The sequence below is a fragment of the Cynocephalus volans genome, chromosome 1, assembly GCF_027409185.1.
Source record: "Cynocephalus volans isolate mCynVol1 chromosome 1, mCynVol1.pri, whole genome shotgun sequence".
Classification (NCBI taxonomy): domain Eukaryota; kingdom Metazoa; phylum Chordata; class Mammalia; order Dermoptera; family Cynocephalidae; genus Cynocephalus; species Cynocephalus volans.
In genome coordinates this window covers 75,536,855-75,553,794 of record NC_084460.1, presented here as the reverse complement: position 1 = coordinate 75,553,794, position 16,940 = coordinate 75,536,855, and the positions used below count along the sequence as shown (strand labels likewise).

Genomic DNA, 16,940 nt, shown 5'->3' with positions numbered 1-16,940 from the left:
TCTCTTTTCTTTCACCCACACCCTTTCACAACCACCTGTTCACAACACAACAGCCAGAGTGAGACTTTTAAAGCATCAAGTCATATTTATGCTCAAAATCAGCCTTCAATGTTACTGCTCTTCTGCCTCACTTGGCTCCAGCCACAGTGGTCTCATTGCTATGGCTCACTCCTGCCTCAGGGCTTTTGTACACTTGCTGTTTTCTCAGCCTGAAATGCTTTTCCCCAAGTTCTCTGCATGGCTCACACCCTCCACCTCCGTTAGGTCCTTGATCAAATGTCACCTTTTCATTAAGGTCTTCCCTGACAACCCTTTTTGAAATTACATCCCAACCCTCATCCTCTGGTACCCCTAGTTGCCCTTCCCTGATTTATTCTACTCACACTTATCATCACCTGATATGCTATATGTTATACACACACTCACATATATTTATTTTACTGTTAGTCACCCCTACAGTAGAATGCAAGCTACGTGAGGGCAGGGATTTGGACTATCTTGTTTGCTGATCTTTTCCACACTCTTACACAGCACCTGGCACATAGAAGGTGCTCAATAAATATCCAGCCAAAAATGTTTCTCTTCCCAATCATCCCAAGAACTCTAGTAAATATGATTTTAGGTTGCTTCTCTGTTATGGGGAAAAATATCTAATGCCCAGATTTTGTTGATGCACTTACATTAAAAACACTAAAGGAAACAAAAATCATATCCACCAGGGGGTGCCAAAAAACTTCTTTGGAACTTATCATAGTTTAAAACTGCCAAATATGAGGTTTGTTTTGTTTGAATCCAAAAGTGGCTTCAAGTAGCTGAATTTTCTTTAAAAAAGTATAATTATAGTATATTTTTAAATTATTTATAGAACAAATTTTTATTCTCCTGAATTAAAAGTATATATGTTTATAGTATTAACAGTTTCTGGATGATATAATAACATATTAAACATAAATAGTTGTGGGATCAAGTTTCAAGACTTTATGATACAGAATTCTTTGGGTACAGGGAGGAGTAAATATGCAGACTTTATTTCTGATCTCTGTACTATTTTGACAATTATGTTCCTAAATCTGCCTTTTTATTACTGCTGACTCTCAAAATGAGCCTGGCACTATGTTTTGCACACGTAATCTCATTTAATCCTCACATCATCTCTCTGGGGAAGGCATTGCTTTTTATCTTCATTTCACAGTTGACGAAGTTGAGACTTAAGAAAGTTAAGTCAAGCAGAGTGCCAGGGATACCAGCAGAAAGGGGTGGAAACTGATGGAACAATCCTGGACCCTTTACCACTGCTGTCTACTTGTCTTTAACATATTATACCCAGAGTCCTTTCCATAATCCTTTCCTCATGTCATCATAATTAGAGATCTGTGGCTCTTAAATTTAAGGCAATAATTTGCGAGGGAGAATTCTTAAATCTTTTTTTCAAACTTATTACTCATAAAGTCTTAATTGAAATACCCATCTTCTTTTACCTCCTTTTCCTTAACAGTAAGAAAGATGTTCGTTTACGCCTGTTAGTATTTTCCAGGGAGGTGGAGATAACAGATGTGAACCCTTGGAAGGAAAGCTCTACTGATCTTGAAACAATAAACTTACCAGCTGTCTTCTTTTTCCTCACCCATCAGTCCCTTTCTTAGTCCTTTTTTTTACTCCTTGCAGTTTGAACAATGGTTGGTGAATACTAAGCACACAATAAAGAACATCGAGTGAAAGACAGATATATAAAGAGGGTATAAAGTCAGGATATTTTAACAAATATATCATGCATAAGCTTCTTTGGTAGTTTTCTCTTCAACCCTCTGTCTACTGTTGGATGAAATGTGCCAGACTTAATTCCAGCCCCCACCCCAACTTCCTTTTTAAAATAGGCTCAGGGTTAAGTCCTTAGTGCTTTAATCCAGAGGAAAATGACTTATTTTAAAAAGCGGTGAAAACACCACATTCCTTTGGCACAGGATGAAGACCAGCTCAGCTCTTCAGCGGTGATCATTGTCTATTGTTCTGCAAACAGTAAACCACTATTTCACACTGAGATTGTCGGCTGCAGTTATAGTCCACATCCCTGGATCCTCATGAATATGAAGTGAAGGGCTCTGACCCAGAAAGTGGTAGGTAATCTCAAAAGAAAAAAGAAAAAAAAAAAAAAAAAAAAAGGGAGGGCGGGGAACAGGTAGGAAGAAAAATAGGCTTTATATGATTCTGTGCTCTTGAAATCTCCTGCAGGTTCTAAGCAGGGCAAAATGGGGTCTCGGAAGTGTGGAGGCTGCCTGAGTCGTCTGCTGATTCCACTTGCACTTTGGAGTATCATTGTGAATATATTATTGTATTTCCCAAACGGGCAAACTTCCTATGCATCCAGCAGTAAACTCACCAACTATGTGTTGTATTTTGAAGGAATCTGTTTCTCAGGTGTCATGGTAAGTGCGACTTTGGAGACTTGGGATCTCAGAGGGGGGAGTTGTTATTAAATATTGGCTTGTACCTTGGAAAAGTAATGAATAATGAAAAAATCATTCTACTAATCTTGGGTTTAGGATTTGGAAGATGGGTGGGGGCAGACGGGCAGGTAGTTAAGAATTGGGGCATAGCTTTGTTTTTCATAAGCTGCTCAGCAGTGTAGCTGCAGCAATGCAGGAAATTAGTCCTAATGAAAGTTTGTGGGACACTGGCCTGTAAAAATATTATGTCTTCATGAATTCTGTGTATCAAGTTAAGCTATTTGATCCCCAGTGGCATTACTCTTTTCCAGAACAGATTTTCTGTCTGCACTCATGATCTCTCTAGCTTGGAGGGGCATTAGGACAGCATGGAAAAAGCAGATTCAGACAAACCTGCTTTCAAATCTAAGCTCTGACATTTGTGCCATGAGACCTTTCACAAATTATTCAATGTGTATGAGCCTCAGTGTCCTCATTTGAAAATATGAATAATGACATTTATTTTTCAGAGTAAAATCACATATATAAAATGACCAGGACAGAGACTGACATGTGATAAGCAGCCAGTGACTTGTGATTATAAATACTCATTAAATAATGGGCTAGGCCTTCATTAAATAGTCCTACATTATACCCCTAATAATGTAGGGTGTTTTTGAAAACTAAATCAAATTATCAATGGTAAGAATCCAGGAATGTTTTTCCTGATAACTTTGTGTTCTTTAAAAAGAAACAGGCTGATAGCAAATCATGTTGGCAACTCAGAGGAAAAGACACTTACTCTTCCTGATCATATCATTTCTAAAAACAATGCACTGTGCACTGTAAGCTTACTAGATGTTCGACAATATAGAAGGAAATTCCTTATAATCTATGTCTACATCTTTGTGGGTGTTTAATGTTTGAATAGCTATGTCAGAAAGCAGTTTTCCTTTGGTTGTTGTTTTTGCATATTAAATTAGTAAACTCTAAAATATGAATACCCAGTGCTATTAAAGAGCTATATAATAGGTACATAACAAAAGTTGGTGGCAAATAAATGCAAATCTTTTAGGGTTTGGTACTGTATATCAAGATCCTTGAAAATACTTACGTCCTTTGACTCAGTAATCCTAAATCTCATCATTCATTCCGAGGAAATAATCCAAACTAAGGAAAGAGCTGTATGCACACATTTGTGGTAGCATTCTTTACAATAATAAATCACTAGAAAAAGCATCCTAGCAGAGAAGTGGCTAAGTAAATTCCAGTAATCCACTTTATACAGCGACGAAAATTGTAAGTATGAAGATGTAACAACATAGAAAATGCATATTATTTCATGTTGTGAAAAAAAACGCAACAAAATTGTGGGTAAATTATTATTTCAACTATGTAAAACATATTTATGTATGGGAAAATCCTGGGAATATGTAAAAACAGGTGAGGGAGGTGGAATTATGTGTTATTTTCCTCCATTATTCTTGAGTCTTCTGTATTGAAGTTGTATTTTAAAACAAACAAACAAAAAAAGAAGGCAATTTCTCTTTCAACAGTCAATGCCTAAACAACAGGACTCCAGGGTCTAGGTCTCATTATTTCTTCCAACATTGTGATGAAACTGGCGACTGTGCTATTAGCCTTATCTCATCACTCTTTCCCTCAATATATGACTGTAATAAATGGAAGAGCTGCAAGGCAGAAACAAGACAAAGCAGAATCTACTAAAACTAGTGATGTTAAAGGAGGGGAATATAGGACTCCTTTGCTTTTATTCCATGTAAAATTCATTTTTTAAATTTATTTTTTATTTTAATTTATCAATATACAATGTAGTTGATTTTTTTGTCCCTTTACCAGTTCCTCCTTTTCATCCCTCTCTCCCCCCCATCAACATCATATTTGTTCACTTATCTTAAAAAGTTCAAGGAATTATTGTGATTGTTGTGATTGTTGTGTCTTCTCCCCCCCCCCTTTATTTGTTTGTATATTTCTTTATTTTTATTAACTCCCACAGATAAATGAGAACATGTGGTATTTCTCTTGCTATGCCTGGCTTATTTCACTTAATATAATTTTCTCTAAGTCCATCCATGTTGTTGCAAATGGCAGTATTTCATTCTTTCTTACAGCAGGGTAGTATTCCATTGTGTAGATATACCACATTTTCCTTATCTACTCATCTGATGATGGACATTTGGGCTGATTCCAACTCTTGGCTATTGTAAACAGTGCTGCAATAAACATGGGAGTGCAGGTATCTCTTTGACATGATGATTTCCATTCCTCTGGGTCTATTCCCAGCAGTGGGATAGCTGGGTCACGTGTAGATCTACCTGTAATTGTCTGAGGAACTGCCATACCATTTTCCATAAAGACTGAACCATTTTGCAGTCCCACCATCATGTAAAATTTAAAACTGGGAAAAGAACTTGTTTTCTATTTTTCATTTTCTAGGGATTTTAAAAGTATCTTACTGGTTTTTGTTTTTTTGTTTTTTTTGTCTTTTTCATGACCAGCACTCAGCCAGTGAGTGCACCGGCCATTCCTATATAGGATCCGAACCCGCGGCGGGAGCGTCGCCGCGCCCCCAGCGCCGCACTCTCCCGAGTGCGCCACTGGCTCGGCCCAAAAGTATCTTATTGTTACTACATCAAATCCTTTTAGGAGAAAGGAGAGGAATATAGATAAATAATTAAGTGGACAGATAAATAAATGAAAGGTGAAGAAATCTGGGAACCGGAAATGTTGGCTATGAACAATAAAATAACAGTAAGCTCAGTTTCAGGATTCAGTGCTGACCACTGAGAGTAAAGGATGGATGGAGAATTTCCCGTGAGCAATGTGTGATCCATGCTTGCCTTAACCAGAAGGTTGTAATAGTAAAGAAATCCATGTTCCTTCCAGAGCTCTAGCCCTGTGCCTAAGATACCAAGAAAGTGAAGGAGAGTGCATTGAGTTCCCCCAGTTTGTTGGCTTGGTTCAAGGGTACTTCAAAAAGTTCATGGAAAGATGGAATTAAAAGATAAGATGAATCTTTCCATAAACATTGTGAAGTACTCTCATGCAGACAAAATACACTGGAAAATTTGAACCTAAGATGGTCTGAATACAGGGGGAATTGAAGCTACTTTAAAGAGATGTAATTTCAAATTTACCCTGCCTCTCACCTCCTTTCCAAGAGGGCAGAAGTGGAGAAAGCTGGCAAGTCCCAAGCTCTGGTGAGTGCTTTCCCTTGTGCCCCACAACTGAGTCAGAGAGAAATGTGGGTTCTGTTGCCCAGGGTGGTATTCCCACGTCTATACCACTTACTCCTCCTTAATCATCAGCTTATGATAATTGCTAACCATGACAATAATGGCTAACATTTATCAGTCAGTTATTATGAATCAAGTACTATGCTCCAAATTTTATGTAAATTACCTCACAACAATCCAATGAGGCAAGTTCTCAACACCATTTTATGAGGGAAGGACTCTCCAGTTCACACAACTAGAAAGGGGCAGAGTTGAGATTCAAACCCAGGACCACCTGACTCCAGGACCGATGCTTGGAGTCAGTGTCCTCTGATGTAACCAGTGTCCCATTTCTGATGCTGTGTCTCTTCCCTACAGATGCTTATCGTAGCAGCAGTTCTTCTTGTCCTGGAGAATGATAACAGCTGTAAATGTTGCCAGAGTGAAAACTGCAGCAAAAAGTATATGGTAAGAGCCACGGTTTCTTGAGGATGGTTGAGTGGGCTCCAGCTTTCTTGTCTGTCATGCAGAAACATGAAAATATTGGCACTATTGTGACCTCTCAATATCCTATCAGTTCAGAGACCAGAGTTTGCTCCAAAGTTCATTTTCCCTTCCACTTGAGGTCTTTTCTCTTCTTTTATTCTGAAGATGCTCTTCCAGAAATTCAGAATTTAAAGATATATGAAATTAGGAAATAATTACTACATTTTCCTAACTGGGTTTCCAGGAGTCTATTTTTTCCCTTATCAACTTTATTGAGGACTAATTTACATACAGTAAATGACATTCATTAAAAGTATACAATTCCATGAGTTTTTACAGTTGAATACACCTACGAAACCACCATCACCATCAAGACAGAATATTTTCATCACTTGCAACAGATTAACCTTTTGTCTGTTTTTTGTCATTATGGATTAGTTTGTATTTTATGTAAGTGGAATCATACAGTATTTGTCTTTTTTTCTGGCTTCTTTTACTTAACAGAATGATTTTTAGATTCATCCATATTGTTGGGTGTATGTGTGTACATTTTTTAAAAATTGGAACTTTAAAAATAATTAAAATAGAACCAAGGAGAATAATACATCATTTTCTAAGCCTGTGTTCTTGCATTTTCACCAGTATCCTCCTAGATGAGCACCTGTGGCTCAGAGAGAACGTTTGATTTATCAACTGGGAGGAGCTTGACCACGAAGTCTGGTGGGCATTCTTTGCAGCAGTGTTTACACGTGTTAGCTGCACATTGCAATCACCTGGGCACTTAGGACAATCCTAATGCCTGAATTCCACCCCTGGAGTCCCTGATTTAGTTGGTGCAAACTGGGTGTGGATTTTTTTTGTTTGTTTTTAATCTCCCCAGGAGATTTTAACATGTAGCCAAGATGGTATGGCCAACTCTCTTTGATGCCTTTGGAAAATTAGATTATTTGCTTAATTTAGCACCATGTCCCTGGTGGAGAACTGAAAAACTGAAATACACTCCGTGTGTGTGTGTGTGTGTGTGTGTGTGTGTGTGTGTGTGTGTGTGTGTGTGTGTTCTTAATCAATTGACTCAGACATCCCCCAGTAGCTACTTGTGTTATAATTACAGAAAAGTTTTCAAAATTGCCTATGTTAAGCAATGGATTCAGGTAGATGTTTAAGCTACGATACTCAGAGAATTTCCAGAAAACAAATATATGTGCCATTAGGTATATAACAGAAATCAACGTGTTCAATTTGCCTTAACTCACTATTAGTATTTACAACACAAATGGGTTCTAGGAATGGTTTGAACAGGGTCTTATAATCAGCATTGAATGAGATTATTAACATTTCATCGGGAAGAGCAGGATGAAGGGAGAGAGGGAAGAAGGGAGAGAGGATTCGCTGGATTTCCTGTTTGACTTTTTCATGGCAGGCTCTAGAATAGAGGTCCCAAACGCATGTACTCCCAAAGCCAAATATGTGATGTAAATGAAAGAAGTAAGCCCCGTAGACATTAAAGCAAAATTTCCACTTGAGGAGAGAGAGTTGCTACACAGGTCCAGCCAAATATTGCCATGATGAAATTGGGCAATAATTCTCAGTTTTTAGTAGAAAGTAGAAATGCATCAGGTGGTTAGAGCGCAGAGTTATAACACTAAGGGCAAGGGTTCAGGTCCCCTTACTGGCCAGCTGCTTAAAAAAAGAAAAAGAAAGTAGAAATGCAGATTTTTATGTAAACTTCTCAGTTATAAAACATAGCACCAGTTTTTAACTTCTGAAGCTCCAGAATGAAAACTGAGGTTATCCATGATTCACTTCTTGGTTGCTAACTGCTATGGTCTGAATGTATCCCTCCAACATTCATGTTGAAATCTAATCCCTATTGTGATGGTATTGAGATGGGCCTTTTGAGAAGTGATTAGGTCATGAGATCTCTTCTTTCTTGAATGGGATTAATGCCACGTGAGAACACATAGAAAGTGCCATCTATGAGGAATGGGCCCTCACCAGACATTGAACCTGCTGACATCTTGATCTTGGACTCTCCAGCCTCCAGAACTGTGAGCAAGAAAATTCAGTTGTTTGTAAATTACCCAGTCTAAGGTATTTTTGTTATACCAGCAGGAATAGACTAAGATAATACATCCCTCCATCAAGTCTGGTCTTCTATCAAAATACTTTGGACAATTATCCCTGGAAAGCAAATATTGGTCAAATAAGGGCACTTGGGATAATATCTAATATTTTTATTATACTTTAATTTTTGAAACAGCTCTGTTACATATATGCTGTTATCATCTACATTATCTACAATTTACAGAAAATGAAACTATGGCTCAGAGAGATTCTTATTCCTGCATTGTTTGGAGACTTCCCTTGACTGTGCTGTCTACTCATTGGATTGTAATGTGTGCATACGTATGCTATGGTTGCCAGTTTCCTCAAATGAAGAAATTTTTCACTGACCTTCCCATGAACTGCTTAGGATACATTTGATAAACAAATATCTCTATCTTTGCAAAACATCCTTCTTCCTTTTGTGAAGATGGTATTGGTGAATAGGCAAATTTTCTTCATGACGTATAACTAACAGTAGTTTACCATTTAAAAAAAAGTAGCTCTATTTATCTCAAAACTTTATTAAAATCAATATGAGAAATATAATTTCAAAGAGCATTTAATCATATGTGAAGATGCCAATAAAATAATAGGCACTAAATTTAAAAAGCAGAATTATTTCTTTCTTAAATTGCGTTCTTAAATTTTTTTCTTCAATTTTCCATAATGAGGATATATGAATGTTATAATCAGTGAAATCATTTTAAATAAAGAAATACAATTTGAGATCATTTTTATTCTTAAAATCACAGGTTTCTTGTTCTTGATTTTTCTGGCTTCAGCTTTTGGATTTATCATCAACTGGCCACTGACTACTCTCACCTTGAAATCACCATTTATAAGACTAAATTAATTTTTCTCTTAAGCCAAACTACCCCTGTTGACATCCCTATTTCTGTCTCCTTTTCCCCATGCCCCAACTCATGAATTTTTTTCAGTTTGTCTCCAGCTACTCATTTCTTCCATAATGTGTTTTCCCCCAGCATTAGGTCTTTGTCTCCTCAACTTGGAAGTTGTCTCCACATGGAATCCTTATATTTGGGTTCTCACACTTCCAGCTACTCACTACCACTGCCAGAGCAATCTTCCAAAAGCACATTTTGGTCATGTCACTTCCTTGCTCAAAAACCAATTACATGACTTGTTAGAAAACCAGCTTATTTCAGGTCTAGTGCAGGGTAAGTTCAAAGTGAGCCTGGGACATCTTGTGCCAGAAAGCAAGGAAATATTCCAAGAAGGATAGGGTATGTCAAAGGGCACAGGAGTTGACTGAAAGGGATGTTCCCACCATCCAAATTTGTACCATCTGAATAGCTAAAAGAATAATAATAATTATGGATGATAGCACATTAAATTAGAAAATCTATAAGTCCACAATAATACAGAAAGAGAAAGGCAAAGGACAAAGAAATGGGAAATGGAAGTTCTTCTGTGCATAAAACGATAATTTATAAATGCAGATAAATGATAGAATTATAAAAGCAGCATATTACAATTCCCATGTGATCACTTGTGATCAATAGATACGCAGATCATCAGTGGATGCTAAATCCATCAGTTGAAATGTTGTTAGGAAACAGAATATGATACTGTCTCAAAGTATTATCTCACCAATTATTTACTAATTGAAAAGTGGGAAATGTACCTTTACAGAGGAGAGATCTGAAGGACGCCCTTAATCAAGAGACCAAAGTTAGCACCACAACAGCATGAGAGGCCCACAGTGTGCACCACACAAATCGAGTATTCTTGCCAAAATGTTTGAATCCAATTGTGAGGAAACAATCAGAAAAACCCAAAATGTGGGACATTCTACAAGACAACTGGTTGGGATTCTTCAAAAAATATTTGATATCACGAAAAACAAAGAGAACTAGTGCAGATTAAAGGAAACTAAAGAGATGTAATCTTGTACATAAACCTTCATGGTCCTGTACAAAAAAGTAAAAATCAGTTACAAAATAATAGAATATTTTTATTTTTAGGAGTCGTATGGTGATATATTTAGAGGTGAGATATAATGTCTGTAACCTACTTTCAAATGGTTCAGCAATAAAAATGTGTAAATAAATAAACATGTTTGTATGTACACATACATATATGTATATGTGTATACATATACAAATGTGTGTGTGTATACACATACACACAGAGAGTGAGAAAACAAAAACAAACATGGCAAAATATTCACAGTATGCGAATCTAGATAAAGGGTCTGTAGGGGTTCATTGTACAGTACTATACCTTCAATGTCATAGATTTGAAAATTTTCTTTTAATAAAAGGCTGTGGGAGGTGGGGTGGGTGGGAAGCCCCTTGCCCTGAAGAATAAAGTCCAGACTCCTTTCTCTGGCATTCAAGACCATCCGTGGCCTGGATCTGCCAAGCTGCAGTCACTGTGTAAGCTACTTGAAGGCTGAATTGTGTCCCATCAACTGCATTTGCCCAGCATTAGCACCATGCCAATCTGGTCTTCAGAAGCTTCACCCCTCACTCATCTGAATGAACCCCCTCTTAGATCAGACCATCTGCCTACTATCTGACAACTCCACTTGCACCCATCGGCCTATGACTGTTGCTCATTCTCTTAATGAAAACACCGTCCTCCCAATCAATCCTATCCTCACCTGAGTATGAATATAAACATCTATGCAGATATTAAAATATCACCTTCACAAGAGAAAAAGGCGGGGGTCATAGCTTGTAATTCTTAGAGAACCCACCCTTCCTAGAAAATAACAGGTGCTTTGACTGTTTTTCGATTGATCCCATCCTTTTACTGCATTTCTGTAAGACGTGGTCTCTGTTTGATATCAAAATTCCAGGAAAAAAGGAAGAAAATTAGTAAATTCCCTAATTACCTATAGGTGGTACCAAACAAAAAGTCATTAAATAACTTATTTTTAAGATCAGATAGGTTTGAATTACATTTTTCCATTTTTATGTGGGCATTCACTGTCACATAGACTGCAGTGGGCTTGGATCAGTAGGGGGAGGTACTTAATCTGATAATTTATCCACAATATCCCCTTGTCTCATTCTATGACACTAACCTTCTTCTATGTTTAATTTAGACACTGCTGTCAATGATCTTTTCTGCCCTTGGAATTGCTTTCTCTGGATACTGCCTGGTTATTTCTGCTTTGGGTCTTGTCCAGGGCCCATACTGCCGCACCCTCAACGGCTGGGAGTATGCCTTTGAAGGCACTGCAGGACGGTAAGAAATAATTCCCCAAACCAAGAAGGTCAGAAAATGAGAAACACCTGCCTATTTTCCATGATCACTCTGGAGCTCCACGTGGCTCCCATAGTGCAGAATCTTCCTGTTAGTTTACTAATATCCAGACCAACTTATTCCTGCACGGATCTTTGTTTAGATGTTTTTTCTCCAGTCCTTTAATACCATATGCATTCAACATTTTGAGGCTGTCATGGAGATATCCAAATGAAAGGTGTGTTTCTTGCATACTTCGGATTAGGGCTTCATGGTTATTGTGGTCTGGTAACTGCTAGAGCTTGGGGCCTGAGTGGTTCTAGTGCCTCAGTCTTGTTTTGTTGCCAGACACATGATCTGTTACAGATGGGAAAGGTCTTGGCTGGGAGAGAATAATGGTGCCCTTGGATGGCGCCACTCTGGGCTATGGCAGCAGGAGAGACACAGAGATAGAATCAAGTAGGGCAGACAGGGAAGTGTGGTCTGAGACCCAGGAATGTGACAAGGTGCAGGAGTTTGTGGAAGGAGCCAAGAGCTTACCTACCATGTACTGAAGAAGGATCTAGAGAGTTAGCCTTGCTCAGAAGGCTGGTAGTTCAGTCAGGTGTCGAGCAACCCAATCCTGGATCTCAGAATTTCTCACACAGGCCTTGTGCTGGGTTTATTGGGCTACCAGCACCTACAGAGGCAGCTCAGGAGGTAGCAGGGCCCAGAAAGAGATACAGGAGAGGCCCACTGATTCTCTCTTTGTCTTTATCCGATGCTCAAAATTCTGATGGAATAAAATGAGGACGTTTCTGTCTATGTTCTCAACTCCCCATGATTGGCTGGCTCTATTGTTCAAAGGTCATGTCTGTCTGAGGTCTTACATGCACACTGAGGCCTGCACGGCAAAGCTGCTTCTGTGCCATAGCTGCCTTTATTCTGAAGGTTCCACAAGGTGCCACACGCTATAGTCTCTTTTAGTAAGCACAGGTCAGGAGAATCTAGACAATAACTTCAGGCCCTACTGAGCAATTGGGGGAGACACTCCTGTGGGTTTTAAGGGGCTTAGGAAAGAAGACCCTCATGTAGAAATTCCCAATGGGTGCAGAAAACCTCTTTTTTATGCTGTCAACTCCTGAACTTTTCCCTACCCCCAAACCAAAGAAGACTCCCCTTTCAAATGCGTGAATCACAGGCTGCTCACTGCTCCTTAGGCTGTCCTTGATGTTTGCTTTCACCTTTCCATCTATATGAAAATATTTAAAGGTGACACAATGTTTGGAGGCCGTTCCAGGAAGCTAAGTCTCTCATTTCCTAGATCAGTTTCCAAGTCATGGTAAATGCAGGGGGAGACAAGTATTAATATTGAATAATATCTCAGTTCTGCATTTGTGCATTTATTCAGTAAATATTTATTGAGCACCTATGTCCAGGCCTTAGGCTAGGTGCTAGAAAATCAGAGATAAATTACGCAGGTTCCCTTCCCTTTAGAAACTCACTCAGACCTGACAGAACATTGTACTGAGCCGGAAGCCTTAGGGTAAATGTTACCCTTGGATCACAGGTCTTTGATGCTTACAGATCTGGATTCAGATCCTCACCCCACACCTCTTAGTTGTAAGATGAATGACCTTAGACAAATATCTGGACATCTCTGAGCCTCTATAAGTTGGGAATAATAATCATTTCTACCTCACAGAATAGAGAATTAAGTGAGATGAAATAAATTCTCACGACATGCCAGGTTTTATTATTAGCATCATTATCCTGCATATTCCTTTCTGATATGACATGCTCCATCTGCCATGTGCCAGGTCAAGCCACTAGCATGTTGGCTAGTGAGGATCCTGCATCAGCTTTCATTCAACAGATATTTGTTGATCATTACAATATGTCAGGCACTGCCTTAGGTCTTAGAAACCTGGCCATTAAGAAATGAGTAAAATATAATCAGTGCTCTCAGAGTAAACAGACTGGGAGGGAAATGGGAACAAGTACAGATACAGACACAGGTATAGACAGAAATACAACAAATGAAGTAAATGCTGTGGCAGAGCTATATGTGGAGGCTGTGCAGGGAGTGGGTGTCAGGGAAACTTCTCTATTCCTTCCCGACCCTGCTAGTGCATATGATTCTCTGTAGTTTACAAGAAGGAAAAAACAGTACCACAGTCTGGGAGAAAAACAGAAACCCTGCAAGTCCTCTTGTTGTAAAGGGTAGGATAATTTGTGCAGAGCAGGTACCGGCAACAGTCTAAGGTAAGGATTTGGAGATATGCGTTTTCTCAGTGGCTGTGACTGAGGGTATGAGATAGGTTTAGGGAAATTGTAACAGAAAACCACATCTGTACTGTGCTTTATAGGTTCCAAAGCATTTTTACACACTTCTCCTTGCATATTCACAATAACCCTGGGGTTAGGTATTTTAGTGCCGTTATCAAGATAAAACTCTCGAGATCAGAGGGGTCAAGTCCCTTGCCCCAGGTCTTACAGACCCAAGAGCTCTGACTTCATATTTAGTGCCATTTACCACTTGATATAAGGGCCATTAGAAATATCAAGAAATTCTCAGAGTGCCTCTGAGTGTCCTGGAGCATTAGAGAGTAGGAAATCAAGAAAGGGAGAAAAAAGAAGGTTGAAAGGGAGTAGGAGAGAAGTGGAGGAGGGAGAAAGAAAAAAGAAGAGGTCATGGTGGTGAGAGTGGTTACCAAAGCAGAGAATTAATCTCAGGCACCAACACCCACAGCCACTTGGCCAGCACTCAGACTGCCTGACGCTGTTCTCAGAAGAGCCAGCTTGTCTCTCTCTCTCTCTGTCTCTCCACATATATACATATCATCTATGATATGATATCTGTACATATCATATATACGTAAACATCTATGCCCCGTAAATGTGTTTGATTGCTTTTGTTTGGGATTTTTATTTTTTTGAGGAGAGCAGTTCTCCATTTCAATTTAGTTGAACAGAGAAGTGCTGCAGGCCATTGCACACCTAGAAGTGAGTCAGGTTGATTCAGCGTGATTTTAAGACTGTCTTGGGAGTGGTTTAGTTTTCACACTTCCGTGCTGAACTAGACTGATTGAAACTTTCGATTTGTTGTGTTCCCACTCCATAATCTAACTCTTCTTCACAGCTGTGGGACTGCAATGTTCTAAAGCAGAGTTTCTCACGACGTGAACCCAGAGCAATGGCAGCAGCACCATTTGGGGACTTAGGAATGCAGTCTCAAGCCTCATCCAGACCTTCTGAACCAGAAACCCTTGGTGGGGTCCAGCAAGCCCTGTATTTTAACCAGCACTCCAGATAATCCTGACACAGACTCAACTTTGGAACAGAGTTGAGGAATTTCAAGCAGAACATCTCCTATTTTGTCACATGTGTGATTTTATGTCCAGGGCAAGCTTAACCCTGTCCTTGACAGCCCTGGCCAATTTCTGGACCCTAGAGAATGGGCTCTCTCTAGCTCTCTTGGTATTGATACTAGCTGCCTTTTATTGCTATTGAACTCTTTGGTGCATGCCTTGCCTCCTAATTGAATTGGAATTGCCTTGAAGGTGGGCATTGCATTCACAATAAGCTGTCTAGCTCAGTGCTATGTATAAAATGCGTTCAATATATGTATCTGAATGATTTTTAAATATATTAATTAGTATTTAATATTACTATATATTCAATCAAATATATTAATTTCCCAAACATATAAGTTCCTGTAGCCTTCATTCTCGGAGCAAGTATGTAGACTTGGCAGTGGGTCTCGTTGACCATTTCCCTTCCCTCTCTCAGTTTCCTCACAGATTCCAGCATATGGATTCAGTGCCTGGAACCTGCACATGTCGTAGAGTGGAACATCATTTTATTTTCCATTCTCATAACCCTCAGTGGGCTTCAAGTGATCGTCTGCCTCATCAGGGTAGTCATTCAATTATCTAACATATCGTGTGGAACCTATTCAGTCATAATCCAGGTAACAGATCCTCACTGCACCTGTCCCTCTTCCATTTTACCCCCACTTCCCAGGATTCAACTAGTCTTGTTGAAAAGTCTTTAGAATTCCATTCTATGTTTACCATTTCTACTGCCCTCATCATTACTCAGTGTCAAATATCTCACTTTTTTCTGATATCCTATTGTGTCTGTTGGCTTATCTATATGGATTGGATAGACTGAATAATTGTAAAATCCACTGTGTTGTATGGTGAAAACAGCCTAAGTGTTTTGAATGAGCAGCATTTCAGTGCTCTATGTAAAGATAACCCAAAACACAAAGAAGTTTTGCTATTTATTAAAATCCTCCTGTTCATAAGATAATCAAAGGCTCAGAACCTTATCCCATTGAAATAATTTTTCTTTTAAATGAGCGCATTAGCGAGTGCTTTTGAAGAGGCGAAATATGTCTTTATCCTACTGAAACTACTTCATCTGTTAAAATACTAATGTTAATTTAGTTATGGTTGAAACTGCTAAACCTATTTAACAAGTCCAGAGAAAAAACAAATCACATACGAGATAACTTGCATTTTGTTTAACAACGTGTAATGTATAAACCCTTCCTAGCAGCTGCAGATAGACATTTTCCCATTCAATCATGTTTTGAATATAAAATATGTTTAAGTTTCTACCTGGATTGTGGATAATCAATCAAGCTAAATTCATACCTTTACTCCTTTTGTTTTTACTTTTTCCTGTAGCCTGGAATCATTTGAAGAAGTACAAGACTGTATTCCATTATCAAGACTTGGCCACCTATCTAAGTTCTAGATCTACTGTATAGACTTGAGGGCAATATTCAGGTGACGGTGTTTTCTCCATTTGGTGTTTATTATGCTCATTTGTGAAATTTACAATCCTCACTGGAAGTGCCAATCATCCCACACTTCCATTTAGAGTATTTTTCTAAGTAATATGTGTCAGGAAATTTAGAAATGTTTATATCCTTTGATCAAGCACATTTGTTCCCAAGAATCTATACTATGGAAATAAATAAGAATATGAGATAAAACTTTATGGAAATTGTATATTGCAACATTATTTAATACTCAGGAAAATTAAAAATACCCCCAAATTCTAACTTTAGGGGAAGGATTAAATAAAGAGGGGTACATTATTTGTGAAATTATACGGTCATTACAAGTGAATTTTTGAAGATTATAAATAATGCTACATGAAAAAGCAGGTTAAAAGTTTATGTTTACAGTATAAGCATAACTATTTAAAATAAGCAAAATATCAAATAATCAAAATTTAAGATAAAAACTAAATCTAGAAGGAAACACACCAAAATGTCAACTATGGTCAATTTGGGTCATAGATGACCCTTCTTCCTACTTTTTGATATTTTCCAAGTTTTCTTTATTGAATACATTTTACTATAATTATTTTAAAACTCAGATCTTTACTATTAAAAGTTTCCTATTTTTTCAACCTTTAAAGCCAAATGCTCTTTTCACATATTTCCCAACACTGACTATCTGTAGACATCATGGAATGA

At 38.3% G+C, this 16,940-nt stretch overlaps 1 protein-coding gene across 1 annotated transcript; it reads left to right on the top strand.

Moving 5' to 3' along the window:
* The first annotated feature begins 2,246 nt into the window (after positions 1–2,246).
* On the top strand, positions 2,247–16,192 carry TM4SF18 (transmembrane 4 L six family member 18). Its single transcript, XM_063080509.1, has 5 exons — positions 2,247–2,423; positions 6,038–6,127; positions 11,325–11,467; positions 15,236–15,416; positions 16,141–16,192. Exons 1-5 carry the CDS (start codon positions 2,247–2,249, stop codon positions 16,153–16,155), a joined length of 606 nt encoding a protein of 201 aa, XP_062936579.1. The 3' UTR covers positions 16,156–16,192.
* Positions 16,193–16,940: the final 748 nt, after the last annotated feature.